Source organism: Ovis canadensis, chromosome 18, assembly GCF_042477335.2.
Source record: "Ovis canadensis isolate MfBH-ARS-UI-01 breed Bighorn chromosome 18, ARS-UI_OviCan_v2, whole genome shotgun sequence".
NCBI lineage: Eukaryota > Metazoa > Chordata > Mammalia > Artiodactyla > Bovidae > Ovis > Ovis canadensis.
Genome location: NC_091262.1, coordinates 20,699,383 through 20,727,055, shown reverse-complemented (window position 1 = coordinate 20,727,055; position 27,673 = coordinate 20,699,383). Strand labels below are relative to the sequence as shown.

The following is a 27,673-nucleotide window of genomic DNA, read 5'->3' as shown; positions in this document are numbered from 1 at the left end:
TACATTTGTTTATTTCACTGCCTTGTTCACAAGAGGACTTAAGACAGTTGGATGAGGGCTCTGCCAAAGGCAGGCCAGGTCTGAAACCCCAGACCAGGACTTCTGAGTCCCAGGCCAGTGGACCTGCTGCAGCCCAGATTTTCGTCCATGTGGGCTCTGGGAGAGGGAACTGCTGCTGCCTGCATGCTCAGTCGTGTCCGACTCTTTGCAGCCCCCTGGACTGTAGCCCACCAGGCTCCTCTGTCCACAGGGTTTTCCAGGCAAGAATACTGGAGTGGGTTGCCATGCCCTCCTTCAGGGGATCTTCCTGACTCTGGGATTGAACTCACTTCTCCTGCACTGCAGGCATTTTCTTTACCACTGTGCCACACGGGAAGTCCATAAGTTTGACATAAATATGATGCTTGGTTTTATATTTAATGTGTGCTGTGCTCAGTGGCTTCAGTCGTGTCCAACTCTTTGTGACGCTAAGGACTGTAGCCCACCATGCTCTGTCCATGGGATTCTCCAGGCAAGAATACTGGAGTGGGCTTCCATTTCCTTCTCCAGAGGATCTTCCCCACTCAGGGATCGAACCTGAGTCTCCTGGATTGCAGACAGATTCTTTCACTGCTGAGCCACCAGGGAAGCCCTTCATATTTAATCCTTGACCCTTAAATATTCATCATCATCATCATTTGTGGCTGCGGCTTCTCGGCTTAGATTTGCTGGGAGAGCTTCAGCAGCTCACAGTTCGTTTCAGTTTGTTTCGTCCACAAGTCAAGGGAGAAGACTGCCTCAGTGGTCTGTCAAACACTTTCATGTTTCTCAGATGCTTCAGTAATAAAAATAAATCAGCTTGCGGCCCTCTAACAAGTGGCACGAAGTGCTTAGTGCCAATAAACTTATTAATTGGCCCAGAATGCAAACTATTTCACCTTCATCTGGAGCCAAGTCTTAGATGAGAAAAAGATTTGCAAAAGCCACACCAGCTTAACTCTGAGAAGCCACCCCAATTTCGTATTTCAGACAGTAGCAGCCAAATCAAGTTCTGACTTTGAGAATAACTAGTTCATCACGAAACCCGACGGGTGTGATGTGGGAGGTTATATTTTTCAACTTATAAAACCAAAAAGTTCAGAGGAAAGCCAGAAGAGAAAAACAGATTGCATCTGGCAGAAGGGAAATAACCAATCAAAACCTGGCAGGAGAATAAAGGAAAGAAAGAAGATGCGCTTAATTTGTCCAATTTCATTACGGGGAGCGGGGTGAGGGGAAGAATGTGCAACATGTGATTCTGACTTAGAGACATTTCTGAAAACAAAAAACTAAGATCCAGTTCTAATCCCTCAATTAGGGCCACTAATGATGTTCACAGAAAGAATACTAAGGAAGCTGGGTTTCAGTTTGGTTTGGTCTGGTAATTTGTGAAGAAGAGCTGGCTAAGAAATAGAATGCAATTAAAAGGGAAGAAGTCAAGACCCCAAGTTCTATAAATTGAGAGGAACACTATCCCCACACACAGCTGGGGCAGACAGATCTTTACAACCTGGTTCATTAAGTGGAATTAACACTCCGTTTCTGTTCACAGCATTAGCCACATTTTCAGAAAATGTGAGGGCTTTCCTCATCTAAACTTGGAATTGATACACAAAGGAATTTACCACTCTTGTTCTGGAAAAAAAAAAACTATATATATACATATATGTATATATGTATGTATGTATGTACGTATGTATATTTAAACAGCAACCCAGACTGTTCCTGGAATTTAGAACACCCAGTCCTCATGCCACCTGCTTCATCTATGGACAGTGACACGCACAGCTACGTCAGGAGCCTCACTGAGTACACCATGCTTATTTGCTGAACCTCCAGCCACCGTTAGTTTACTGGAAGAAAGCCCTTTTCAAAATAATATCTATCAAATCAATTAAAACCAGACCTGAAAACGTCCTGCCATTTGTGACAATATGGATGGAACTGGAGGGCATGATGCTGAGTGAAATAAGGGGAAAAACAAGACAGTGCGTGACCTCACCTATACGTGTAACATTAAAGGGTCAAACTCACAGCAACAGAGGCTAAGTGGTGGTTGTCAGGGTCTGGGTGTGGGAAAAAGGGAAAGATGATCAGTAGGTTCAAACTTCCAATAATAAGATGGACAAGTTCTGGGGGTCTAACACACAGCACAGTGATTGTAGCTAACGATACCTGTATTATATACTTGAAAGTTGCCAAGAGCATAGGTCACCACACAAAAAGAAACGGCAATTAGGTGATGCGATGCAGGCTTAACTAACACTGTGGTGGTAATCATTTTGCAGTGTATCAGTGTATCAAAGCAAGACTGAGCACCTTAAACCTGTTCTTTAGTCGCTAAGTTGTATGTGACTCTTTTGCGACCCCATAGACTGTAGCCCGCCAGGCTCCTCTGTCCATGGGATTTCCCAGGCCAGAATACTGGAGTGGGCTGCCATTTCCTCCTCCAGGGGATCTTCCAGACCCAAGTACTGAACCCACGTCTTGGCAGGCAATTCTCTACCACTGAGCCCTCCTTAAACTTACACAGTGTTATATATCAATCGCATGCATGCGTGCTAAGTCACTTCACTCACGTCTGACTCTTTGTGACCCTGTGGACCGTAGCCCGTCAGGCTCCTCTGTCCATGGGATTTTCCAGGCAAGACTACTGGAGTGAGTTGCCATGCTCATCTCCAGGGGATCTTCCCAGCCCAGGGACTGAACCCATGTCTCTTATGTCTCTTGTATTGGCAGGCAGTTTCTTTACCACTTGTGCCACCTTATACCTCAACAAAGCTGGTAGAAGTGATAACCTTGAAACATACTTGAAAAAGATAACCCATAGAAAGGGCAGAAATATTTGCTAACAATATATGCAATAAGAGCTTGCAGCTATAATATGGAAAAACTCTTACAACTCAACAGTAAAAAGTCAATCCAATTAAAAAGTGGGCCAAGGATTTTCATAGCTACTTTCCCCAAAATGGACAAAAAGTACATGAAAAGATGCTGAACATCCTTAGCCACAGGGAAACTTTACCCTTGCCATCCTTAGTCTCTATAAAGCCACAGCACCTCAAAGCCCACCAGGCCTGCCATCAGAGAGGATAGAGTGTGTGTCCAGTTAAATCACTTACTAACTATATGGCTCAGCTTCAATTTCTTTGTCTACAAACCAAATACCTTAAAGATTCTGAAGTCAGATAATCCCTGTCAAAAGTCTAGGTAATACACAGGCCAGCGTCTAGCACAATATCTAACTCATAGTAAGTACCAATAAATCTAGGAATGTAATAAAACTTCGTTCAGTCGTGTCCGACTCTTTGTGACCCGTGGACTGTAGCCCACCAAGCTCCTCCGTCCATGGGATTCTTCAGGCAAGAATACTGGAGTGGGTTGACATTTCCTTCTCCAGGGGATCTTCCCGACCCAGGGATCGAACCCAGGTCTCCCACATTGCAGGCAGATGCTTTAACTTCTGCACCGCCAGGGAAGCCCAATAATCTACTGGAATGTAATAAAACTTCCCTACACACTAGAGAGATGATGTGGATTAATGTTTCAGAATTAAGACAGCAGAGGCCACTCAGGAAGGCAAGAGGGATTTACCAACAGCCAGCTGTCTATTACATATAGCCATTAACACTATTTTTCTTGAAGGTGGGGTATTATAGATGAAACGGTGCCCACCAAAAAGATATTAAAGTCCTAACCCCCAGTGCTGTGAATGTGATTTATTTGGAAAAAGTGTCTTGACCACATCAAGATGAGGTCATTAGGGTGGGCCCTAATCCAACATGACAGGTGTCCATATAGAAAAGGGGAATTTGGACAGAGCCAGACAGGGACAGAGGCATGAGGATGGGAAGATGCAGGGAGAGCACCACTGATAAGCCAAGGAGAGCTGAAGTTAGGAGACAGGCCTGGGGCAGATTCTCCCTCACAGGTCTTGGAAGAAACTGACCCCGCCAACACCGTGCTTTTGGACTTCCAGCCTCTGGGACTGGGAAATAACACATTTCTGTTGTTTAAACCACCCCGTCTGCTGGCACTTTGTTAGAGCAGTCCTATAAAATGAATCCACAGCGGCAGACTAACTTACTAACATGATAATAAGTACACTGACCTTTACAACCCGTTTCACAATATCCGCTTAAGTTTGCAATGCCTCACCTTCATCAGACCCTCCCTTGAAGGATCAGAGGTCCTTAGTACATCTTCAGTGGTCCACCAGGACTGCTTCACATAAACAGCCACAACTGAAAGAGAAAGCCGAGAGAAAATGAGGCGGTGCACATGGCCGTCAAAGGGGCAGCTTTATCAGCTTGCAGCCACTGTCAAGATGCAAAGGAAAGTTTATGCGTGAGGAAAGAGATGATGTTTCTAGGATGAGTTGTCTGAGAGCACTCACCAGGACGGAGCGACCACTCTCACCTGAAAGGACTTCACAGGTGTCTGCAGAGACGGCCTAAGGACCCCAACACGGGATGTACCCCAGGGCTGTTGGGTGCAGGTAGTACTGACAAATTCACTGGATGAGAATTACATTTTTTTTTTTTTAAGTCCAACTATATGACCTAACTTGGAACTCCGCAAATTTAGGCAAACCCAACATCATCTAAGGGCATGGAATGAGCCCTCATTATCCTGGGTGCTGGGTTTGGCACTGGCTTCTTTTACATGCTTTTCTTTCATTCTCACGATGAAATTGACATCTGCATTCTTCCGAAGACACTGACATTCTGAGAAGGAAAGGCAACCAGCAAGGAGGGCTGCGGTCAGGTCCGGCCCTCAGACCCAGGACTCCAAGCTTAATGCTCTTTCTAAGATGGGTCAGTTGCAGATGGGGCAAATTGTGCAGGGGTGGTGGAGGTCTTGGATAAGAGAACTCTGGGGCTAGGACCTACAGGAGAGGGAGGATAGAGACATCTCTCCTACCCCACTCCTGCCCCCACATTCTGAGACAGTCACTGAGACCTGTTGATTCCACCCACTCTGAGTTTGGACATGGGGGCTTCCCTGGTGGTTCAGACAATAAAGAATCCACCTGCAATGCAGGAGATCCGAGTTTGATCCCTGGGTCAGGAAGATCCCCCGGAGAAGGGGATGGTTACCCATTCCAGTATGGATTTGTAAAGAATCAGACATGACTGAGCAATTAACACCTGCTGCTTAGTAGAGGTGATCTGGAACACCCTCAGTCTCACCAGGCCCCAGCTTTCTCATCAGAACTACCCAGGCTGATCAGCCAAGGTGGCTGACAAGTTCGGATGAGGATCAGATGTGAAACACCCAGCTCAGGGCCAGGCAGGCAGGGGCACTCAGCATCTGCTAATTAACACGCCAGTTCCTCCCTGCTCCTGCTGCAGCCGCCAGGCCCCATCGTTCCACCTGCCGCCTCCCGACAGGATCCAACCCCAGAGCCCCAGATGCCGGCTGGTCTGTCCCCACCCGTCCCCTTGTTCCAGTCTCCCCTGCCAATCTTTCCATCCTAAGGGGCTGCTCCAAAGGCAAATCCAGTCATGGCCTCCGCCTCTTATCTCCCAACAGGGCAGCTCTCCTTTCATGGCTTAAAAATCACATTTTAAAACACTAAAGTCACTTTGGCTGCTTTCTGGCAAATTTTTTTTTTAAGATTGTTTTTTAAGGGAAGTTTTAGGGCTTCCCTCGTGGCTCAGGGGTGAATAGTCTGCCCGCCAATGCAGGAGACATGGGTTTGCTCCCTGATCCAGGAAGATCCCAAATGCTGCAGGGCAACTAAGCCCCTGCACCATAGCTATTGGGCCTGTGCTCTGGAGCCCGGGAGCCACAACCACGGGGCCCATGTGCTGCAGCTACTGAAGCCTGCATGCCCGGGAGCCCATGCTCTGCCACAGGAGAAGCCACCGCAGCGAGAAGCCTGCCCGCCGCAGCGAGAAGCCACCGCAGCGAGAAGCCTGCCTGCCGCAGCGAGAAGCCTGCAGCGAGAAGCCTGCCCACCGCAGCAAGCAGCCTGCCCGCCGCAGCGAGCAGCCTGCCCGCCGCAGCGAGAAGCCTGCAGCGAGAAGCCTGCCCGCCGCAGCAAGAAGCCTGCAGCGAGAAGCCTGCCCGCCGCAGCGAGAAGCCTGCAGTGAGAAGCCTGCCCACCGCAGCGAGAAGCCTGCAGCGAGAAGCCTGCCCACCGCAGCAAGCAGCCTGCCCGCCGCAGCGAGCAGCCTGCCCGCCGCAGCGAGAAGCCTGCAGCGAGAAGCCTGCCCGCCGCAGCGAGAAGCCTGCAGCGAGAAGCCTGCCCGCCGCAGCGAGAAGCCTGCCCGCCGCAGCGAGAAGCCTGCAGCAAGAAGCCTGCCCGCCACAGCGAGAGTAACCCCCACTCTCCGCAACCAGAGAAAAACCCTTGCAGCAACAAAGACCCAGCACAGCCAGAAATAAATAAACAAAATTATTTTTTAAAGCAAGTTAAGTGCTTTTAAAAGAGAAGTTTTAGGTTCATGGCAAAATTGAGAGGAGCGAACAGAGATTTCCCATATTCCCCCTCCCCAGACACACAACCCTTGTTACCATCATCTCCCAGCAGCGTGGGACATTTGTTACAATCGATGGACCTAAATGGACACTTTGTGACCGCCTGACGTTTCCATCAGGGTTCACTCCTGTACACTCTATGGGTTTGGACCAGTGTATCATCACACGTACCTATCACTAAGATATCACACAGAGTATTTCCGTTGCCCTGAAAGCTCTCTGTGCTCTGCCTACTCACCCCTTCTTACTACCTCCTACCCCTGGCAACCACTGATCTTTTTCCTCTCTCCTTAGTTTTGCCTTTTCTAGAAGGCCATACAGTTGGAGCCATACAGTATGTGGCGTTTTCAGATTAGTTTCTTCCTGATGCAAAGAGCTGACTCATTGGAAAAGACCCTGATGCTGGGAAAGATTGAAGGTCAGAGGAGAAGGGGACAACAGAGAATGAAATGGTTGGATGGCATCACTGACTCAATGGACATGAGTTTGAGTAAGCTCCGGGAGTTGGTGATGGATAGGGAAGCCTGGCGTGCCTCAGTCCACAGGGTCGCAAAGAGCCAGACACAACTGATCGACTGAACTAACAGTGAGATGCATTTAAGTTTGCTCTATGTCTGTTCATGGGGCTTCCCTCATAGCTCAGTTGGTAAAGAATCCACCTACAATGCAGGAGACCCTGGTTCAATTCCTGGGTGGGGAAGATCCCCTGGACAAGGGATAGGCTACCCACTCCAGTATTCTTGGGCTTCCCTTGTGGCTCAGCTGGTAAAAAATCTACCTGCACAGGGGAGCCTGGTGGGCTGCCGTCTCTGGGGTCACACAGAGTCGGATACGACTGAAGTGACTTAGCAGCAGCAGCAGCAATGTGGGAGACCTGGCTTCGATCCCTGGGTTGGGAAGATCCCCTGGAGAACAGAAAAGCTACCCACTCCAGTATTCTGGCCTGGAGAATTCCACGGACTGTATAGTCCATGGGGTCGCAAAGAGTCAGACGAGTGAGCGGCTTTCACTTTCTCATGTCTGCTCATGGGGCTTCCCAGGTGGCACTGGTGGTCAAGAATCTGCGGGAGACACAAGACACGCATGTTCCATCCCTGGGTCAGGAAGATCGCCTGGAGGAGGGCACAGCAAACCACTCCAGTATTCTCGCCTGAAAAATTCCATGGACAAGAGCAGCCTGGGGGGCTACAGTCCAAGAGGTCACAAAGAGTCAGACACGACTGAGCACACGTCTTTTCATAAAGACACAGATATTTCATAGCTCAAAATCATTTTCAGCACTGTATTCAGTGCTAAAATACTCCATTGTCTGAATGTACCATAGTTCAGTCCTCCTCCACTATCTTTTTATACTACTTTTATTGCCATTTTTATACCTGCTTCTCAAGACAGGTATCTGAGCCTCCAGGGGTCCAGGAGCCACAAGATTAAAAAAAAATACAACTTCCCAGTCAAATCTTTTTAGCTGGAGAATTGAAGGAAAACAACCCAGAGTAGAAAACAAAAGCTCCTTGAACATTTAACGTCAGGCTCAAGACTTTAAAACAAGTTTTGTGAGGCGATTGAGTTAAGCTGCCACCACCTTCCTCCCTATTCCTCTCTGCTCTTGGAGGAATTGAAGACCAAATGATGACATCAGCTATTATTGAGCACTAACTCTGCACAGCCAGTTACTTCTTTCCAAAACCCAATAGCATCTAATTCACTGTCAGTTTCATACCAGTGGTGAATCTTGTCTTCTCCAACAACAGTTACAAAATTGATAGAGCCAACTGAGAGAAGAGCCAATTAAATGCTTGACATCTGCCTTCATTTATTCAACTAAATTCATGCTCCAAATGGCACCTACTGGAACTTTCAGGAGGCTTATAAAACCATAAGGATTATTTTCCCGCTTAACAAGGTAAATCAATAAAAGATGTTCCATTTACTAACATGGTGTATTACTTATAATACAGATGTTCAATTTACTGAGACAGCTTCAAACAGGAAATGTGTTACGACTTGCTGTTTGTGTGGTGCCTTGCAAAGTTTCACGGTGCACTGCAGAGCATTAATTAGCCACACAAGTTGTCACAGAATAGATGGAATTTTTTCTTTTTTCAAAACTAATCTTAAGCTGTTAAGTATACATAACAATGAAGGTGAAGTCTGATCAAATTTAATAGGCTTAAAATGCATTGTCTCAAAAACGACTCTTGAAAAAGAGAATCAGCCTTCCAAAGAACAGCAGCTTTTGATCCGAAAAGCCTGAGACCCAGTCAAGAGGAGACAGGCAGGAGGAACGGGGCGGAGCCCTTGGAGAGCAGCTGTTCCCAGCTCAGCAAGGACAAAAGGCGGACCCTCGGGGGACAGGCAGCCACAGCAGAGCCAGCCTCAGGGCATCACTTCCGAGACACTGGGGCCAGCAGTTTCCGAGAGGCACAAAGTAGAAACCGCACATCTGTAGATTTGAAAGACAAATAGAATCCTGAGCAGAACCCTCTGGCTCTCCACCACGTAGGACCTGGGAGAATGGACCCCTGCAAATGACTGAGCCGTGGTGTCAGCAGTCGACAAGGGCACTGCGGTTGACAGGCCAGCCTCACTGCTCTGATTTAGTGCCCATCTCCCCCCGAGTGACAGGTGACCACAAAGAAGGTGCCAGTAATGGATTGTATTCTGTGACACCCCAAGGTTTCCCAAACAAGTTAAGACAGTGAGGCTGACTCCCAGTGGCCTGGCTTCATCAAGGCTCAGCAGGATGAACTGAATTCTACCAGCTGGGGCTGAGTTTCCGGACGCACAAATGGCCCAGCTCCCCAGAGGCCACTGAGTAAGTCTGCATCCTTGCCCCTGGGAATCGGTAGCCTGCAGAGCAGAGAGAGCTAAACAGGCTGCTGCAATATGGGGCAGGATGTGATAGATGCCGGGATCAAGCTGGGAGGCAGAGTCCAGAGGACCCAGAGGAAGGGTCAGTTCTGCTGAAGGGCTGAGAAATCAGCAGATGCTTGCTCCTTGGAAGGAAAGCTGTGATCAACCTAGACAGCATATTTAAAAGCAGAGACATTACCTTGCCAACAAAGGCCCATCTAGTCAAGGCTATGGTTTTTCCAGTAGGCATGTGTGGATGTGAGAGTTGGACTATAAAGAAAGCTGAGCACAGAAGAATTGATGCTTATGAACTGAAGTGTTGGAGAAGACTCTTGAGAGTCCCTTGGACAGCAAGGAGATCCAACCAGTCCATCCTAAAGGAAATCATTCCTGGATATTCATTGGAAGGACTGATGCTGAAGCTGAAACTCCAATACTTTGGCCACCTGATGCAAGGAGCTGACTCATTGGAAAAGACCCTGATGCTGGGAAAGATTGAAGGTGGGAGAAGAAGGGGATGACAAAGGATGAGATGGTTGGATGGCATCACTGACTCGATGGACATGAGTTTGCGTAAACTCTGGGAGTTGGTGATGGACAGGGAGGCCTGGCACGCTACGGTCCATGGGGTCGCAAAGAGTCAGACACGACTGAGCAGCTGAACTAAACTGAACTGGGAAAGTGTCCATAGGAAGCTGGCCAGATCAAGTTCTGGATCGCCGGGTAAGGTGTCAGAACAGGCAGAGATGACAGGCGAGGGCAGGTTAACCCTTGAGAAGAGGCACAGAGCCAGGCAAATCCAAGGCCACTCAGGACACCTCAAGGAGTGTGCTGGGCGAGGCTTAAACATGGGAGAGGCAGAGGGCAAACATCGATTATAGCAAGGTTGCCGCAAACACGGCTAACGTGTAGAAGCCCATCACTTCCCCACATGCCAGCAATGGACAAGTGGAATTTGAAATTACAAACAATACCATTTATGTTCAGTTCAGTTCAGTCACTCAGTTGTGTCTGACTCTCTGTGACCCCATGAATCGCAGCACACCAGGCCTCCCTGTCCATCACCAACTCCCGGAGGTCACTCAGACTCATATGCATGGAGTTGGTGATGCCATCCAGACATCTCATCCTCTGTCGTCCCCGTCTCCTCCTGCCCCCAATCCCTCCCAGCATCAGGGTCTTTTCCAATGAGTCAACTCTTCACATGAGGTGGCCAAAGTACTGGAGTTTCAGCTTTAGCATCATTCCTTCCAATGAACACTCAGGACTGATCTCCTTTAGGACGGACTGGTTGGATCTCCTTGCAGTCCAAGGGACTCTCAAGAGTCTTCTCCAACACCACAGTTCAAAAGCATCAATTCTTTGGTGCTCAGCTTTCTTCACAATCCAACTCTCACATTCATACATGACCACTGGAAAAACCATAGCCTTGACTAGATGGACCTTTGTTGGCAAAGTAATATCTCTGCTTTTCAATATGCTGTCTAGGTTGGTCAAAACATTTCTTCCAAGGAGTAAGTGTCTTTTAATTTCATGGCTGCAATCACCATCTGCAGTGGTTTTGGAGCCCAAAAACATAAAGTCTAACACTGTTTCCACTGTTTTCCCATCTATCTCCCATGAAATGATGGGACCAGATGCCATGATCTTAGTTTTCTGAATGCTGAGCTTTGAGCCAACTTTTTCACTCTCCTCTTTCACTTTCATCATTAGCACCCCCAAAAAATGAGATACTTAGGCTTATACTAAATGAAATACTTACATTTAATAATCTAAGAAAATATGTATAAAAGCTATACAAGGAAAATTATTTACAAAACTGTGATGAACAAAATCAAAGAAAAACTAAATAAAGAGATATTCAGTGTTCTTGAACAGGAAGCTTCAATAGCATCAAAATGCCAGTTCTTCCCAACTTGACGTATAGATGCAATACAATCCAAATGGAAATTCCAAGAAGTTATTTCGTGGATTTCCCTGAAATGATTCTGAGGTTTACCAAGAGAGGCAAAAGATGATACTGGAAGAGAACAACCTGGAGAATGGACACTACCCAATTTCCAGGTTGCAGTAACCCAGACAGTATGGCATCAGGTGAACAGAGAGATCAATGGAATAGAATGTAGAGCCCAGAAACAGACCTACATGAGTGTAGTCAACTTCTACATAGTCAGCTTTGACAGAGGAGCTGGAGAAGGCACTGGCAACCCACTCCAGTATTCTTGCGTGGACAGAATCCCATGGACAGGGGAGCCTGGAGGGCTGCAGTTCACGGGGTCGCAGAGTGTTAGACACGGCTGAGTATACACACATGACGGGAAGAGCAAGTGCAACACAGGAGAACACAGACAGTCTTTCTAACAAACGGTGCTGGAACAAACGGACATCCATGTGCGAGAAATAAATCTCAACACAACTTTCACTCTTCACAGACGCCACCTCTACAGACATAAACCAGTGCCGACACGGAGACGAAACAGGAAGCACTTTGGACACGGCCCTGTGGACCCGGTGTGAGAGAAGACAGGGCTCCGCGCCAGGCGGGGCTCAGAGTCCAGCTTCTTCAATTACTAGCTGCATGACCCCCTCCCCACCTTGGGTCCCCCGTCTGTCGTATGGCGCCCTCAACATCCTCTTAACCTAGTCTTTACACGGTTTTGCTGAAACAGCTCATCTCACTCATCTGCTTTCCCCAAAGTGTCTGAAGCTTTTCGGTCATTTCCAAAGACTTCCTCCACCTGCTTCAAGGGTTTCTCTGGGATTCCAAAGAAGTATGAAAAGCCCTTGTTATTTGCTGGCTTTTGTCAGGGACACAATGGAAGCTCTTGCTAACACCCTGTTTCTTCCTGGGAGCTCCCTTGCCGAACTTCCTGCTCCGGTTTGCATGGGAAATGTCTGCCTTTCTTCCCCACACTGACCACTACCATCCTGTCCGCCACCTCCCAGTGTGAGTGGGGACACGCTCCTACCCACCGCGCGTGGTCCTTTTCCATCAGGGAGCGTTAGCCGACAGTCATGTTCCTAGCTTCCTCCTCCCAGGCTTGTGAGGACAACCATACCTGATCAAGGCACACACTTTCACCTGCCCAGAAGCTCCCAAGATTTTTAAACCTTCCACCTTGCCTAAGATTTCTTAATGGAGCTAAACCCTTTTTTATTTAAATATCTTTAAATAAAACAATCACCTTTTAAAAGCTGGGTGAGGGAGAGCTGGTTGCCACCCGTCACCTGGCACGGGGCAGCAGGGGGGCTGTGGCAGTGGGGAGCTCTCCTGAGAAGGACTTGAAGGAGCAAGGATCGGTGACCTTGGCAGGGGACGGTGGCCCGTGTGCCCTGCTTGCTCGGCCTCCTCACCTGCCAGCACCAAGGATAGGGGAGCAGCAGGGTGGTTTGGGGCCCTAGAGGCCACAATTCTGAAGCACATGGTCGTCCAACCCACATGCTGAGTAGCTATTATGAACAGAGTGCAAGATTAAGCCACCAGAGGAATGCAAGTTAGACCCTGACTGAAGACACCTACAGCCTGGAGGAGGAGACAGCACCTGGGACATGAAGCACCTCCCGCCATGCAGGCCTCTAGGGCTACACCCTACAGACCATCAGCGGCCACCATGCTTCAGAGTAGGAGAGGAACATGCGACTGTTACAGTTCTAAAGCAATATTCTCCAGAACCACATGCCCAAGCACCTACCAAGCACCTGGCTCTTTTTTTTCCCCTCAGGTGAGGCTCAGAGGGGTTAGGAAACTCAAAGTCAAGTGCCTACAAACAGCAGTGTTGGAACTGGACATGAACCGGGTCTCACGGGTTTTAGAGCGCCTGCTCTAGCCACTATACTCCAGGGGCAGAATGGACAGAGAGATGGATGACAGAGCCAGGACCAGGCCCTGGGAAGGCTGGCAGAGTAGGGAAGACAGAGATGAGAGGAGAGGTGAGGAGGTGGCAAGGTAAGACACGGATGAGCACAGAGAGGCCAACAGGAAAGATCTTAACGGAGTGAACCTCGTTCAGCACGTTGAAACGGGAAAGGAGGTGGTCATTTATTCAGCAGACACTTGACACCAGGGACCCAGGACAGAAGACACTGCTCAGCAGGAGCAAGACAGGCCAGCAGGCCAGGGCCCAACACACAGTGACCAGCACCCCAGACGTGAGCAGCACCAGGCAGCCAATCAAGGGCTGTGTCTTCATCCATTCATGAAGCTGTGGCAGAGCACCACGTATGACAACACAGGTTTCCTTCTTGCACTTGTGCAGGCTGGGAGCCTGAGATCATGGTCAGGTTCCGGGGAGAGCCTTCCGGGCCACAGACAGCCAACTTCTCACTGTGTCCTTATGTGGCAGAAGGGGAAAGGGAGGCCCCTGGGGTCTCTCTGATAAGGGCGCTAATCCCATTTGAAAGAGCCCCACCCTCAAGACATAAGCACATTCCAAACGCCCCACATCCCAACCCTATCACCTGGTTTAGGATTTCAGCATATAAATTTGGTGTGTGACACAGACATTCGGACCATAGCAAGCTGTCTGGAGGGAGTGGGGCAGAGTTCCAAGAACAGGCATGAGCCAGACTAGGTTCCGATGCTGGGGTGCCTGGGGACCAGGCTAAGGTAGTGGCTTTGTAATAAGTCTCTGGAGGAGTCCAGTCAATGATAGACATGATCAGAGCAGTGGTTTACGAAGAGAACATGTAGGTTGGGCCCAGGTGGGAAGAATTAGCCCTTTTGAGGTTAAGAAGAACAAAAACATTGCTTGAGAAGATCACACTGGCTTCGGGGGCAGGTTAAGGCTGGAGCCAGGGAGGACGATGGAGGGTATGAAGATCAAGGCAAGGCTGAGCTCAGCAGTCACGCTGCCAGGAAGGGGAAGCCTGGGGGCAGGGAAGACCACCTGTGAGCCAAACTGGCCCTAAGGTAGAAGAGACGGGAGGTGGGGCTTGAGCAGACAGAAGTGGGTGCTGCACCAGGAGGCAGTGAGGGTGTGGGAGAGGTGTGAGACAGCGAGGTCAGCACGGCCAGCGGGATACACAACCGAAGCTGAGCAGAGTCAGAGAAGGTCCATGCCCCACGCCCTCACAGGAGCCCCGGAGGGAGTTCTCATGTGCGTGCATGCGCAGGCTCAGACAAACACGCACATCCCCTGCATGCATGCTGTGTCGCTTCCCTGCAACCCCCGGACGTAGCCCGCCAGGCTCCTCTGTCCAAGGGAGTCTCCAGGCAAGAATACTGGAGTGAGCTGTCCCAACCCAGGGATCAAATCCTCACCTCTTACGTCTCCTGCACTGGCAGGTGGGTTTTTTTCCTCTAGTGCCACATGGGAAACCCACACACCCCTCACCTCCCCGCAGTAACTGCCAGTTGTTCACGGACTGGCCCCTGGTTCCCACTTCTTCAATCACAGCTGAAGGAGCTTCAGGCGGGTCTGTCTGCTGTCCCCCACCCTCCTCCCTCGGTTGCTCCTTGAGTCTAAGCCACCACGGCCCTGTTACAAATCTAAGAAATATGTAGTCACCCCAAAATAAAGCACAGTTAAGCCAAAGTGACAGGCCATCTTCCCGAAAGCAAAATACACGTAGGAAAAAAAAAATGCTGAAAAGTCCTGGCAGAGAACAGCATATAAACACATTCCAAGGCATTGCATGACTTTTATGCAACATCGACTGGGCCGGTCAATAATTTGAGGGGAGGGGGGAAGTACATGAGTTGACATGGCAACTGTCACATCGCATTACTCGGGCTACCATTTCCATACAGACGTCTTCCTTAAAGGAAAACACTTCCCCACACGCCCTGTGAACTTGGGCGCCTCTCTGCCAGGCAGAAGGGAACATCTGGTTGGCCTTGTATCTGCATCAGCCTCCCTGTGGGTCTCAGGCCCTTCTTGCCTTCAGCAACTTGGTTTCCATGAGTGGAGATTTTTAACTCAAGGAAGATGGAGTGAGATGGGGGTGCCTGGATGCTGAGGCCCAGCTGGACTGCAGGGTGTTGGAGGCAGAAAGAAACCCACTCTGGAGCTAGTCTATCTAGGAAAGGCATCTTCAAAATCACAGGCTGCACCCAGGCCAGCACAGCACATTTCTCAGGCCTGGGAAGCAGAGAGAAGTGCAGACAGCCCAAGCTGTAGTGGTAAAACCCTCAGATGACTCAAAGAGACACCTCCCAGCCCAGACAATGGCTCCATCCTTGACACTCAGAATATTTTCCTTGGAGTGTCCCTGTTTTCCAAATACCATCAGTCCCTTGGTAAGAATGACATGTCTCTGTTTGTGGGATGCTGTTTGCCCCTACATTGACATCCAGCTCACAGTAAGCGCCATAAATTAACAGGGAATAAAGAAGGAAATCCCAAACAATAGCCAACACGTGTTCCCAAAACCCAGTGCTGTCACTGCGAATAGATCTTCAGTCTGCACCCGTCGCAGCCCAAGGAAAACAGAACTCCTGCGATTTCCAGCACGGAGCTCTTAGCTCCTGTGAAGTCAGGTCCTGCTCAACCTGGGGGCTACCTGACGCCCACCATGCTGGCCCAACCACACAGGCACCTGAGCCACCAGGCGGAGCAGGTACTTAAATTGAGGCTGAGTTTCTGAGGCTCTTTTCCCCCAAACTGTCAGGCCCACGTAAGTGGGATGACCCTTGGTAGAAGGCCGGGAGGATGGGACCCATTTCAAGCTGATGCCTACCTCCGCATTATCCAAAACACAAGCATAAAGGCATAAAAACTCATCATCCATGGAATTATCGGAAGCTCTACCAAGGAGGCTGCTCACCAGGTGGTCCCTGGACCCTTGAGTCTGCGGGGGTCATCACACTTCAAAGCCAGGAAAACTGCGATCACTTCTCCGCATACCAAGTCAGCAAGCCTCTTCTCCACTCCCACCATATTAGCCTGTTTTTTGCCAGAGAGACAAAAATCACTTCACCGACTCACGTCTGTAGGCTCACTCTGCAAACAAAGCTGGGTTTGGCCCCATCTTTCCCACCGGCCGGGAGGCCTGACGTCTCCCTCAAGGCACCCAGGGAACCAGGAGCTGCTCTGGAAGGGTCCCCTCTCCCTGAAGTTCAGAGATTCACAGTTCCTCCCCTATTTCCACTCCCTGGTGACTCAGATAGTAAAGAATCTGCCTGCAATGCGGAAGGCCTGGGCTCGATCCCTGGGTTGGGAAGATCCCCTCGAGAAGGGCATGGCAAGCCACTCCAGTATCCTTGCCTGGGAGATCCCATGGACAGAGGAGCCTGGTGGGCTACAGTCAGTGGGGTTGCAGACAGTCAGAGACAGCCTTCACCTTCTTACCCCCACTCCCATCTTACGGCCTTCCCCCGCAACTCCTGCTCACAGTCTGTGAGGCCTGCTCAGGGGTGAGGGACGTCCCAGAAAGACCCTTCCTTTGCTACAGAAGTTCCCTGGGCCTCTCAGGGCACACCTCACTCCCCACCCCCGACCACCCTTGGTGACCCACCACCCACCTGCCCCAAACGCAGCCCAGACAAGGCCTGGCCCTGGGCCCACCGTGTCGCAATCCCCGCCCAGCCCACGACAGCCACCGGGAAGGCGGCTCCTCCGTGGCTCTGGTTTCAGCTGAATGTTTCCCTTGGCTCTTGCTGTCGCTGCAGGCCTAGAATGGGCATGCTTTTCCAGGAAAAAATCATCATTTTTTGATTCCCTGCTTGTTTTTCTCAGGGTGCACATGACATGCAATCACCAAAAACCGTAAATAAATTAGCAGCAATTTGAAGGATGAGTGTTATGCTTGGTCACAAAATGTCCTGGAGGCGAGCTGGGGGGAGCGATGTTCCAATCAGGGAAGCCAGCATGTGGTAACAAACACAAACATCCTTCCCCCTCCCACCCCCCGCCCGCCCCACTCCCCTTCTCCTCAAGGACCCTACTTTCCATTTCTCAGCCTTGCCGCCTCCCCTGCAATTCACCCCGCTCCCTCCAGGAAGAAAGAGCCAGGAAAGGCTTCAGAGCGGTGTGCAGCTGGGACCCAGCCCAAGCCCAGACCCTGCTTCCAATTTGACAGCCCCCAGACCCTGCAGAGGAGCTCAGGTTGCCTCACCCCAAGCTTTTCCTTCCATATCACCCAGCACTGTGGCCACTATCACTGATTCAGGCTGGAGCCCAAGTCTCCTGGACTGCCCCCCTGCCCGCTCCAGTCCATCCCAAATCCTGTTGTTTCCACCGGGTAAGCCCTCAGCCCCCTCCTCTGGGCACCCCCAGACTCCTGGACCCCCAACACTTGTCCTCCCTATCTCTCCACCCTCTCTTCTGATCATGACTAAGACATTCCTCGAAGAGCTGAGATCCAAAGGTAGGATGCTTCCTCCCGCCCAAGTCCCTACCCAGCCTCCATAACATCACGGGGCATCTTGCCCACTCCCCCAGCACAGCCTTCCCACCAGTCAGGGGCCACGAGCGTAGAGAAGGCTTTAAGAAAAGTGAAAAACAGTGAAACTGTTAGGTGCACAGTCATGTCCAACTCTTTGTGACCCCATGGACTGTAGCCTGCCAGGCTCCCCTGTCCATGGAATTCTCCAGGCAAGGACACTGGGCTGGACAGCCATTCCCTTCTCCAGGGAATTTTTCCTGACCAGGTCTAAGCCAGGTCTCCTGTATTGCAGGCAGATTCTTTACTGTCTGAGCCACCAGGATCTCCCAGGCTTTATGAACGTAAATTTCAAAACATTCAGAGAAGGGGGTCGGCGAGACTCAGGGCCAGAGTTGCAAGGTGGGGCACTACCTGGGATGAAGGGGGCCTGCCTCCTGGGTCCCCGGTGACTCCACGGGTGCTGCTTCAGGCCCAGAGTGCCCAGCCCTGCAGGGCAGAGGAGTGGCTGTGTGCCCACTGCATGCCCACCAGCCAGCCAGATGCTGAGAGAAGAATCCCAGGGAGCAGGCAGTGAAGAACCTCTCAGGCCTCCTACCTTCTACGCTGGCCAGACGGGCACCTCCCTGGCAAGGACTCCATGCTCCCCCTACACCACGCAATACTCAGTGCAGTTCAGCCGCTCAGTCGTGTCCGACTCTTTGCGACCCCATGAATGGCAGCATGCCAGGCCTCCCTGTCCATCATCAACTCCTGGAGTTCACTCAGACTCACGTCCATCGAGTCCATGATGCCATCCAACCATCTCATCCTCTGTCGTCCCCTTCTCCTCCTTCCCCCAATCCCTCCCAGCATCAGAGCCTTTTGCAATGAGTCAGCTCTTCTCATGAGGTGGCCAAAGTACTGGAGTTTCAGCTTTAGCATCATTCCTTCCAAAGAAATCCCAGGGTTGATCTCCTTCACAATGGACTGGTTGGATCTCCCTGCAGTCCAAGGGACTCTCAAGAGTCTTCTCCAACACCACAGTTCAAAAGCATCAATTCTTCGGCGCTCAGCCTTCTTCACAGTCCAACTCTCACATCCATACATGACCACAGGAAAAACCACAGCCTTGACTAGACGGACCTTAGTCAGTAATGTCTCTGCTTTTGAATATGCTATCTAGGTTGGTCATAACTTTTCTGCCAAAAGTAAGCGTCTTTTAATTTCATGGCTGAAGTCACCATCTGCAGTGATTTTGGAGCCCCCAAAAATAAAGTCTGACACTGTTTTCACTGTTTCCTCACCTATTTCCCATGAAGTGATGGGACCGGATGCCATGATCTTCGTTTTCTGAATGTTGAGCTTTAAGCCAACTTTTTCACTGTCCTCTTTCACTTTCATCAAGAGGCTTTTTAGTTCCTCTTCACTTTCTGCCATAAGGGTGGTGTCATCTGCATATCTGAGGTGATTGATATTTCTCCCAGCAATCTTGATTCTAGCTTGTGTTTCTTCCAGTCCAGCGTTTCTCATGGTGTATTCTGCATATAAGTTAAATAAGCAGGGTGACAATATACAGCCCTGACGTACTCTTTTTCCTACTTGAAACCAGTCTGTTGTTCAATGTCCAGTTCTAACTGTTGCTTCCTGACCTGCAGACAGATTTCTCAAGAGGCAGGTCAGGTGGTCTGGTATTCCCATCTCTTTCAGAATTTTCCACAGTTTATTGTGATCCACACAGTCAAAGGCTTTGGCATAGCCAATAAAGCAGAAATGGATGTTTTTCTGGAACTCTCTTGCTTTTTCCATGATCCAGTGGATATTGGCAATTTGATCTCTGGTTCCTCTGCCTTTTCTAAAACCAGCTTGAACATCAGGAAGTTCACGGTTCACGTATTGCTGAAGACTGGCTTGGAGAATTTTGAGCATTACTTTACTAGCATGTGAGATGAGTGCAACTGTGTGGTAGTTTGAGCATTCTTTGGCATTGCCTTTCTTTGGGATTGGAATGAATACTGACCTTTTCCAGTCCTGTGGCCACTGCTGAGTTTTCCAAATTTGCTGGCATATTGAGTGCAGCACTTTCACAGCATCATCTTTCAGGATTTGAAAGAGCTCATTAGGAATTCCATCACCTCCACTAGCTTTGTTCATAGTGTTGCTTTCTAAGGCCCACTTGACTTCACATTCCAAGATGTCTGGCTCTAGATGAGTGATCACACCATCATGATTATCTGGGTTGTAAAGAGGTTTTTTTGTACAGTTCTTTTGTGTATTCTTGCCACCTCTTCTTAATATCTTCTGCTTCTGTTAGGTCCAGACCATTTCTGTTCTTTATTGAGCCCATCTTTGCATGAAATGTCCCCTTGGTATCTCTAATTTTCTTGAAGAGATCTCTAGTCTTTCCCATTCTGTTCTTTTCCTCGATTTCTTTGCACTGATCGCTGAAAAAGGCTTTCTTATCTCTTCTTGCTATTCTTTGGAACTCTGCATTCAGATGCTTATATCTTTCCTTTTCTCCTTTGCTTTTCGCCTCTCTTCTTTTCACAGCTATTTGTAAGGCCTCCGCAGACAGCCATTTTGCTTTTTTGCATTTCTTTTCCATGGGGATGGTCTTAATCCCTGTCTCCTGTACAATGTCACAAGCCTCATTCCACAGTTCATCAGGCAGTCTATCAGATCTAGGCCCTTAAATCTATTTCTCACTTCCACTGTATAATCATAAGGGATTTGATTTAGGTCATACCTGAATGGTCTAGCGGTTTTCCCTACTTTCTTCAATTTAAGTCTGAATTTGGTAATAAGGAGTTCATGATCTGAGCCACAGTTAGCTCCTGGTCTTGTTTTTGTTGAGTGTATAGAGCTTCTCCATCTTTGGCTACAAAGAATATAATCAATCTGATTTCAGTGTTGACAATTTGGTGATGTCCATGTGTAGAGTCTTCTCTTGTGTTGTTGGAAGAGGGTATTTGCTATGACCAGTGCATTTTCTTGGCAAAACCCTATTAGTCTTTGCCCTGCTTCATTCCGTATTCCAAGGCCAAATTTTCCTGTTACTCCAGGTGTTTCTGGACTCCCTACTTTTGCATTCCAGTCCCCTATAAGGAAAAGGACATCTTTTTTGGGTGTTAGTTCTAAAAGGTCTTGTAGGTCTTCATAGAACCCTTCAACTTCAGCTTCTTCAGCGTTACTGGTTGGAGCATAGACTTGGATTACTGTGATGTTGAATGGTTTGTCTTGGAAATGAACAGAGATCATTCTGTCATTTTTGAGATTGTGTCCAAGTACTGCATTTCGGACTGTTTTGTTGACCATGATGGCTACTCCATTTCCTCTAAGGGATTCCTGCCCACAGTAGTAGATATAACGGTCATCTGAGTTAAATTCAACCATTTCAGTCCATTTTAGTTCGCTGATTCCTAGAATGTCAACGTTCACTCTTGCCATCTCTTGTTTGACCACTTCCAATTTGCCTTGATTCATGGACCTGACATTCCAGGTTCCTATGCAATATTGCTCTTACAGCATCGACCTTGCTTCTGTCACCAGTCACATCCACAGCTGGGAATTGTTTTTGCTTTGGCTCCATCCCTTAATTCTTTCTGGAGTTATTTCTCCACTGATCTCCAGTAGCGTGTTGGGCACCTACTGACCAGGGGAGTTCATCTTTCAGTATCCTATCATTTTGCCTTTTCATACTGTTCATGGGGTTCTCAAGGCAAGAATACTGAAGTGGCTTGCCATTCCCTTCTCCAGTGGACCACATTCTGTCAGACCTCTCCACCATGACCTGCCCGTCTTGGGTGGCCCTGCAGGCATGCCTTGGTTTCATTGAGTTAGACAAGGCTGTGGTCCTAGTGCGATTAGATTGTCTAGTTTTCTTTGAGTATGGTTTCAGCGTGTTTGCCCTCTGATGCCCTCTTGCAACACCTACCATCTTACTTGGGTTTCTCTTACCTTGGGCGTGGCGTATCTCTTCACAGCTGCTCCAGCAAAGCACAGCCGCTGCTCCTTACCTTGGACGAGGGGTATCTCCTCACCTCCCCAGTTCCTGACCTTCATCGTGGGATAGCTCCTCTAGGCCCTCCTGTGCCCATTCAGCCACCGCTCCTTGGATGTCGGGTTGCTCCTCCCGGCCACCGCCCCTGGCCTCGGGCACAGGGTGACTCCTCCCAGCCACCCCTGACCTCCGACACAGGGTCGCTCCTCTCGGCCGCTGCCCCTGATCTCAGGCGTGGGGTGGCTCCTCCCGGCCACCCCTGGCCTCAGATGCGGGGTAGCTCCTCCCAGCCGCCGCCTCTGACCTGGGACGCAGGGTAGCTCCTCTCGGCAGTTCCTGCGCCATCGCAGCCTGGCACTCTCCACCGCTGCCCCTGACCTCGGACGTGGGGTAACTCCTCTTGGCTGCCGCCCTTCGGGCATGGGGTCCTCCCGGCTCTTCTGCCCCTGACTTCGGACGTGGGGTAGCTCCTCTCGGCCGCGCTCAGTGCGCCACAAGGGAAGCCCAAAAACACTGGAGTGGGTAGCCTATCCCTTCTCCAGCGAATCTTCCTGACCCAGGAATTGAACCGGGGCCTCCTATATTACAGGCAGATTCTTTACCAACTGAGCTATCAGGGAACCCCAAGAGCAGAGAAGGTGTCACTTACTATATCATTGAGGTGATTTTTGGACCCACCCGAGGATGGAACCCGGGGTTCCCTGGTGGCTCAGATGGTAAGCAACCTGCCTGCAGAGCGGGAGACCCGGGCTCGATCCCTGGGTCGGGAAGGTCCCCTGGGGAAGGGAATGGCCACCTACTTCAGCATTCTTGCCTGGAGAACCCCATGGACAGAGGAGCCTGGCAGACTACAGTCCATGGGGTCACAAAGACTCAGACACAACTGAGCGACTAATACACACACAAGGATCACAAGGATGGGACCTGGTTGCCAGGAGAACCAACTGAGTGATTAGAGAGCTTGAATTTTTGGTCCAATCCCCCAACGTGCAGGGGGAGAGAGCTGAGAGGTTCAATCAGTTGCCAAAGGTCGGTGATTTAATCTATCATGACTATGTAATGAAGCTCCTATAAAACTCCAAAAGGACTGGGTTCAGAGAGATTCTGGGCTGGTGAACACTTGGAGGCATAGAATGACGCTAACCTCTGGCTTATAGCCACTCAGTCAGAAGGAACTGCCTGGGCTTGAGACTGGCACCTAAAGTGGGGAGCAGGGAATCTGGTAGGACCAAAACCCTAACCTATAGACTTTGGTGGTCTCTCCAGGTAGTGCCCGAATTGAGTTGAACAGAACATCCAGCTGGGGTCTGGAGACCTACTTGATGCTGTGGGAAACCACCCACTTCCACACCCTGGAAACTGGATCTCAAAACACAGTTCATCCGAACAGACATTTTCCAAAGACATACAGGTGGCCAACATGTACATGAAAAAGTGCTCAACATCATTAATAATCAGGGAAATACAAACCAGAACCATGAGGAAATATCACCTCCCATCTGTTAGAATGGTTATTATCCAAAAGTCAAGAGATCATGAGTGTTGGTGAGGATGTGTAGAAAAGGGAAACTTTATGCACAGTTGGTAGAGATGTAAATTGGTGCACTCATGATGAAAAACAGTATTGGGGGGGTCCCTTAAATTTTTTAAAAACAGAACTACCCCATGATTCAGCAATCCCAATTCTGGGTATTAATCTAAAGAAAAAAAAAAAACTTGAAAAGATAAGTGCACATCAGTTCAGTTCAGTCACTCAGTCATGTCTGACTCTGCGACCCCATGAATCACAGCATGCCAAGCCTCCCTGTCCATCACCATCTCTCAGAGTTCACTCAGACTCACGTCCATCGAATCGGTGATGCCATCCAGCCATCTCATCCTCAGTCAACCCTTCTCCTCCTGCCCCCAATCCCTTCCAGCATCAGAGTCTTTTCCAATGAGTCAACTCTTCGCGTGAGATGCCCAAAGTATTGGAGTTTCAGCTTGAGCATCATTCCTTCCAAAGAAATCCCAGGGCTGATCTCCTTCAGAATGGACTGGTTGGATCTCCTTGCAGTCCAAGGGACTCTCAAGAGTCTTCTCCAACACCACAGTTCAAAAGCATCAATTCTTCGGCGCTCAGCCTTCTTCACAGTCCAACTCTCACATCCATACATGACCACTGGAAAAACCACAGCCTTGACTAGACGGACCTTAGTTGGCAAAGTAATGTCTCTGCTTTTGAATATACTATCTAGGTTGGTCATAACTTTTCTTCCAAGGAGTAAGTGTCGTTTAATTTCATGGCTGCAATCACCATCTGCAGTGATTTTGGAGCCCCCCAAAATAAAGTCTGACACTGTTTCCACTGTTTCCTCATCTATTTCCCATGAAATGATGGGACCAGATGCCATGATCTTCATTTTCTGAATGTTGAGCTTTAAGCCAACTTTTTCACTCTCCTCTTTCACTTTCATCAAGAGGTTTTTTAGTTCCTCTTCACTTTCTGCCATAAATGCACATACATCTACACAAAAGCATGTATAACAATTTTCACAGCAGCATTACTCACAATGGTCAAAAGGTGGAAATAACCCAAATGCCCATCAGTCAGTAAACAGATAAACAAAAGGTGCCAAATCCATACAGTGAAATAATGCTCAGCCATAAAAAGTAAATGCAGTACTAAAACGTGCTAAAACATGGATGACCCCTGAAGGCATTATGAATGAAGAAAGTCAGGTGCACAGGTCCACACACTGCAGGAGTCCATTCCAGGGAAATGTCCAGAATAGGCGGATATGCAGAAACAGAAGAGATTGCCCAAAGCTGAGGCGGGTAGAGAAGTGGGGTCGGTTTCTTTTAAGGGTAATGAAAATCAAGTGTGGTGAGAGATGCACAGCTCTGTGAATACACTAAAAACCACTGAACTGTATGCTTTAAATGGGTAATTGTATGATACATGAACTACAGCGCCATAAATCTCTGTGTGTGTATACATACATGTATATAGGAATAAAAATAGTCCTTCCTGTGGATTCAAAACAACCACACAAACACTGGAGGACAAAGCCACGTCTTGACAACAAGTTTGCATTAAAATCCCAGGAGCTGGTTATGCCCGGTAATGAGCTGTCAGCTGGAGGTGTCAGCTGGAGGTGTCAGCTTTGGGCTGGTTCTGCTAAAATGCCGAGGTAAACGAAGGCTAATTTCATGGAAACAGAATGTCCAAGGAAAGTGAGGCATGGTCTCACCAGCCACCCCTCTCCTCCCAGTTCTCTGGCACCAGTTTCCCAGGTGGCTCCTAGGAATCTTGATACAGGACAGATGCTGACTCAGCAGGGCTGGGGGTTGGGCGGGGAGAGGGGGCACAAGCTCCTGCATTTCTAACAAGTTCCCCGGTGGACACCTGGCTGCTGGGCCACGGGCCACCCCCCACCCCCAGCAGGAAGACAGGAAACCGAAGCCCAGAGGTGCTAAATAGCTTAACCCAGGCCACCCACTCATAAAGGGCAGAAGATCCACATCAAAGGAGAGGCAGCATGAGTGTGGCCGTCTCAGAGGGCGACGTGGGAGGCCCGGCAGCTGGCCGCAAGCCTGGGGAGAACTGCCGTCTGGGACGGCCGTGCCCACCCGCCTGGATGGCCCCCTGGGGGTGGCAGGCCCATGAGGAGACATCGGACACATCGGTGTGGGCTCCTTAAGGAGAACATCCTAATGGAGCTGTGCCCAGAGCAGAGCAGGCTCTCCCAGGGCACAGAAGCCCCAGACGAGAAGCCAGAGCCCCGGACCACACCTTCGTGCTTCTGGCCTATCTCTAGTCCACCTTCTGTGTGCTCAGTCGCCCAGTCGGGTCCGACTCTTCGCAACCCTATAGACTGCAGTCCATCAGGCTCCTCTGTACCACTGTCTTAGCCCTACCACAAAAGAGGCATCATGTGCTATGATGATAAAAACAAATCTTATAATGACAAATCTTTAAAGTCCAGCTAAGGGTACTCTGCTGGGAGACCTATTTTCCTTTTTTTTTTTTTTTTTTAAAGGAGATTAACACGTGTTCTAAGTGTTACAGCCATGTTAATAGGAAACAGAAACTCTTTCCTTGATATGTTTAAGACGGAAATAAAATTCAAAAGATCATCCTTTTTCTCCTTCTGAAATTCAGCAGTACCACTTAAATCATCTTGGAAAGCACTGGGCCTAACGATCTAAACACCCTTTCGACCGTGAGCTTCTGGACCCCTGCCTCCCTTCTCTAAAGCTAAACAGCCCTAGTTTCCTCAAGCCTTGTTCAAATGGTTTCAAGCCCTCTCATCCCCCTGTTGCTCTCCACAGATAAGCGCCGGTTTGTTTCAGCCGCGGCTTGAGCAGCACCAAAGAGAATGGGCTGTAATTGAGCGGGAACATCATCCTTCCATTAAGACAGCCCCGGTCCCGTCTACTTCCCACTGCAGCGCCCAGGCCCCCTGCGCTCCCAAGGATGAGAATCGCCACCTGTTTCCTTTCCTCCGCGTGGTGTAGAAATGCAGCCTCCCTAGCCCATTCTTTATCTCTGGATGCTTGGGGACAGACTGCATGATATTCATCCAATGAGGCAGTTTGGGATGAGCAAAAAGAACAATGGTCTTACCGTTAAGAGTGGTTCCAAAGCAAACTAGATGGCCTTAGTGCGAGGTCGCCTTCCTCGCAAGGTTTGCAAGCAGAATCTGCCAAGGAGGTAATTCAGCTGCCGAAGTCTGGCCGGCAGTTGATGGGAAGGCCTCCCATTCTACAGCCCTGTGCCTCTACAGCGCAATACTCAGAGACAGAGAAGAATGCAAAGACGCTCCACGACGGAAGAATATTTCTAATCCCATGCCTGCTCTCTGCCCTGGATGGTCCAAAGCATCAGACTTTCTGCCACAGATCATTTCATCCTCACAGCTCCTCTGTGAAGTAGCTAAGGTGTCCCCATTTTGCAAATGACCGAACTGAGGCGGAGAGAGGCCAAACCATTTATCTGGGTCACCTAGTCAGTTGGCAGAGCCAGGACACCACGTCTATTGAGCCTGATACCAAAGTCCACGTTCATCTCATTCTCTACAGGTCCCAGGAAGACGTGAGAGGAGCAAAAGCCCATCAGCTGAGGGGATCTGGAATGCTAGGATGAGCAATTTTGATTCAATACGGGAGGTAAGAAAAGACAACTTTTTTGATGAGAAGAGTTATTTCTTTTTAATCTTTGTAAACACTTGAGATCAGTTAATAATATAAAAATAAGAGGAGTAGTGAAACAGGGGAAATAAATGAAAGCTAGAGCGCTGGGGGAGGTGCAGAAGCAGCTCAGGAAGGGAGGCTCCTGGCAGCCTTTGGCTGTGTCCCCTCGGGGACAGAAACCAGCCTCTGATTAGAGAAACAGCGAGCATGAGCGCAGCAGGGAGCGGCCGGACAGATGGGATGAGGGCACGCGCCTCTCAGACCACCTTCACGGAAAGCATGTCCTCAGCTTCGTACAGGAGAAAGCTGGAAGGCTGCGTTACCGGCAGACCTCATTCCACTGCACTGCCCTTTCCTGTGCTTCACTTTATCGCATTTTTTTTTTTTTACAACAAATCGAAGGTTTGTGACCGCCTTCAGCCAGTGTCGTTTTCCCAACAGTAATTGCTCACTTGCTGTCTTTATGCCACATTTCGGTCATTCTCACAATATTTTAAATTCTTTCATTATCATTACATTTGTTATGATGATCTGTGATCAGTGATGTTTGATATTACTTATTACAAAAAGATTACTATGACTTGCTGAAGGCTCAGATGATAGCTGTTTTTAGCAATAAAGTATTTTTAATTAAGATGTGTACATTTTTTAGACACAATGCTACTGTACACTTAATAGACGATAGTGTAAACATAATTTTTCTATGCACTGGGAAACCAGAGAATCTGTGGGACTCGTTTCATTGCGATATCTGTTTTACTGCAGTGGTCTGGAACCTCCGTAAGGTCTCCAAGGCCCGCTTATACTCACATCTTCACACTATTCCGCCAAGAACTTTAA

General features: G+C 49.2%; 1 protein-coding gene across 1 annotated transcript in view; it reads right to left on the bottom strand.

The window, feature by feature from the left end:
* The window catches only part of LOC138423348 (protein FAM169B-like), a 91,627-nt gene that overhangs the window by 39,346 nt on the left and 24,608 nt on the right, over nucleotides 1-27,673 (bottom strand). The window contains exon 4 of the mRNA XM_069559248.1: nucleotides 4,177-4,262. Coding sequence (XP_069415349.1) covers nucleotides 4,177-4,262 — 86 coding nt within the window. The remainder of the gene's footprint in view (nucleotides 1-4,176; nucleotides 4,263-27,673) is intronic.